Source organism: Oryzias melastigma, linkage group LG20, assembly GCF_002922805.2.
Source record: "Oryzias melastigma strain HK-1 linkage group LG20, ASM292280v2, whole genome shotgun sequence".
In the NCBI taxonomy this organism is placed as follows: Eukaryota; Metazoa; Chordata; class Actinopteri; order Beloniformes; family Adrianichthyidae; genus Oryzias; species Oryzias melastigma.
The window spans coordinates 13845151-13848650 of NC_050531.1; the positions used below are offsets into that span (position 1 = coordinate 13845151).

At 32.6% G+C, this 3500-nt stretch overlaps 1 protein-coding gene across 2 annotated transcripts in view; it reads right to left on the reverse strand.

The window, feature by feature from the left end:
• zc2hc1a (zinc finger, C2HC-type containing 1A) overlaps positions 1-3500 on the reverse strand; it is a 10283-nt gene that overhangs the window by 5980 nt on the left and 803 nt on the right. The window contains exons 2-4 of one of the 2 annotated variants that reach the window (XM_024279700.2): positions 3423-3496; positions 2353-2469; positions 1435-1461 (exon numbers count right to left, since the gene is read on the reverse strand). In XM_024279700.2, the coding sequence (XP_024135468.1) occupies positions 1435-1461; positions 2353-2469; positions 3423-3496 (218 nt within the window). The remainder of the gene's footprint in view (positions 1-1434; positions 1462-2352; positions 2470-3422; positions 3497-3500) is intronic. The other variant, XM_024279701.2, reaches the window with a different exon arrangement.

A 3500-nucleotide genomic window follows, 5' to 3' on the forward strand; every position in this document is an offset into this window, starting at 1 on the left:
CTGTCAGTCTAAATGGATGCTAAATATGTTGTTTTCAGGAAAAACGTACATGCATCCTGTCTTTTGCAGTTTTATATTACACTCAACATGTTTCTGGACTGTTTTTTAAGGACTGGAGGTAATAGCCTTAAAAGGTGGTAGATATCCCCATCCATATACACAAAGATTTGACACTCAATTTTTCTTTCAGAAATGAAACTATTTTTTCATTTAAGCCTAAAATAAAAAATCCACATCAAAATATTATAGATACTTTTACAAATAAATGTGTTAAAAGCAGGGCTGCCACGATTAGTCGACTAATCGACGACTAATCGACTATTAAAATAGTCGATGATTAATTTAATAGTCGATTAGTCGTTACTTCAGATAATATGGAGTCAGAGTGTAGTAAAGTTGAAAGTTATAGTGGCATTCTGCTAGCTTTTTGGTCTATTTTAGCATTTATTGAGATTTTTTAGGCTAATTTGGAGTTTAGCTAATATTCCAACCGCATGCTAGCTATTTTGGCTAATTTAGACTTTTTTTAGTTTGGAGTTTAACTAATATTTCATGCTAGCTACTTTGGCTAATTTAGGATTTTTTTCAGTTTTTTAGGCTAATTTGGAGTTTAGCTAATATTTCAGCTCTATGCTAGCTGTTTTGGCTAGATTCGTTTTTTTTCCTCAGTTTTTTAGGCTAATTTGGCATTTAAGTAATATTTTAGCTGGCTATCAGCCCAGCATTTTCAGCTATCAGCACTAGCATCTTCAGCGGCCAAATTCAGCTTACACCATTCACACTAGCATTATCGCAAGTAATGCTATATATCTAGTTTTTAGTTAGTTTAAAGCTAATGACAGTCAAAATTTGTGCTTTACATCCAGTTAGCACACAACCCGATTAGTCGACTAATCGAAAAAAATAATCAGTGATTAGTCGACTATTAAAATAATCGTTTGTGGCAGCACTACTTTAAATGCATTTGAAGATCGTATTTTCTTATTGACAGCGATGTCATAATAACCGGAAGGAGGAATCTGTTTTTTAGAAAAGAAAAGTAGAAAGCTGTTAAATTGGTAAAAAGCAAAGAAACATCAAAGAACATGTAAGTGGATTGTTGAGTGAACGTCAGATCAAGCGCCAGGCAACTGCATTGGCCACAAAGAGTAATCTCATTACAGCCCGCAGGAGATGAAACCAAAGCAGCGTGCTAGTTTTAGAGGCGCCATTTGTGGAAGCAACTGCAGTACAACACTCAGGGGAAAACACATCTGCTTTAGGACAATGAATTTAGAGTAAAACAGAACAGAAACATTTTGAGGACTACTCAAACACTTATTAACAGCAGGTAGATTAGTGGGCAAGTGTCTTCAAGCTTTTCTCTAAATATTTCAACCTAAAAGCAAAATGTGTATGACAGGAGGAAGAAAAAAAATAGACCAATCTACTTACTTTCTGACAGCCAGCTGAGCTTTGTGACTGAAATACAATTGACATAATGTACATTTTACAAAAATGTGTTGTTATCATAAAACACTGTATGGCTACTCAGCAAATATTCACATAGGAGATGGTGACAAACAAGAGGATCACTATTCTAATTAATTATTATTCTGAATCTTCCAACAGATGATTTGTTGCTCCTTTTAAATAATTTCAGCTCCTGGCTTCTAGGATAAAAAAAACTTGAATTCTTCATCCAAAATTAAATAAAAATATGAAAAAATACTATCAAGACGAATGTTTTTAAATGTATAAAATATGTTTAAAAATTATTAGAAATTATTATTTATTTTCTACCAACGTAGAAAAACCCTTAAAGACACAAAAAGTCAGCTATATTTGATGTTTTTGGGTAGCAATCTGTGTCAAAAATATGAAAAATAAAAAGAAAGTTCTGCTAAAAAAAAACATCAATTTACTAAAATGTTTTACTGGAAAAGAGTCAGTGAGATCAATTAAAAGAAGCACTCAGGTGTGAAATGGTAAGCAGGTCACCAATCTGCCAAAATCTGCATCCACAAACTGTAAAATCCTTTCAGAAGCTGATATTTTTTTAGCAAAAACAAACCAAATGTAATTAACATTTAATATAACTTTAATTCAGGGGGGTCAAATGAATTTCTAAAGAAATCTCAAGGCTCAAGACCCAGTTTACATTGTAATCAAATGAAACTTAATCAAGCTAAAAGATCAGTCACATGACAAAATGATGGATGTAGAATATTCATGAATAATAAATATAGAGTATGCGTGTGCAGTTTAAAACCTCGCCCCTCTGTTAGGATGGAATCAGGTTAATTCAAAACGTTGATGTTTCAACGAACATCCTTTTATGATTTCTGCCGCAGAAGCCAGCTGAAAGCTTACCTTTGGTTTTATAGGCTTGAGTACGGGGATGTCTGTGCCCTCTGCCCTCTGTCGACTGGAATCAAAAACCTTCCTCCTTTTAGCTGCTGACTTTTGGCATATTTTTGCATGTTTTTCCTGTTAGGAAAGAAAAGCATGTCGAAAAATATCATCTACCATCATTATATATTACAGTTTTCTTTATCATAGAATAAAAAACAAAAAATCAAAGTCTCTTTTAGGATAATATATTTTGCAAGATGTGGGGTTTTTTTCCAAAATAAAAGCATATACTTGGCAATGCAGCGGTGATATGTATTTATTCAAACTAAAATTGCCTTAAACTGGATTGTAAAACTAAAAAAAAAAAAAAACTAATGTTATAAGAGCTCTGAAGCATTATTAATATACATTTCTCCTGCTAACTCCCAGCCCGTTAAAGCACCAACCTAACATTACCATTTACTGGAGGAAAACAAATACCTGCATAGTTCAATTAGTCTGCAAGTGGATGCATTAGAGCGAAGCCTGAATATTGAAGGCATTTTTTCATCTGCTCCTGATTCACAATAATTTGCATACATAAATAATTTAAAAAATCCAATATATGTATCCTACATCACCAGAAAAGTGCCACGAGAACCTCTTAAAAACACTATTTTGATTAGAGTGAGTCTTTTAAAAGCCAGTAGCAATCTGTCCTGTTCTTGTAAGCAGAGTTAGGTCAACTCAAAAGATTTTTTTTTTCTTTCTTTTATTATTTTGAAGACTAACAGTGAACTATTTCACTGTTATTTCTAATTTTGTATTTGCATTTTTACCAAAAATTGAGGGTTGATCCTCAGATTGTGCTTCCACCATAAAACATACTTTATTAATTAAAATTCAAAGTCATTTCTACACTAAATGATCGCTTATACCTAAAATATGTTGCAGTAAATTAACAGTACAATTGTTATATTTAGATTCCAGCAGTTAGTGATACTTTAAAGTAAGAGATTACTTTTGAACAAAAACAAATATGGTAATATGTAAAGCAAAACAGTAAAAAAAATAAATACACTGATAACATTTTGTGTGTTTTTCTTTACCAGAACTTTAGGGAAAAAGCATCTTTTGCAAGTATTACACTGAACCAGTTCATCCACAGGAGGAGCTTCTGCATCTGC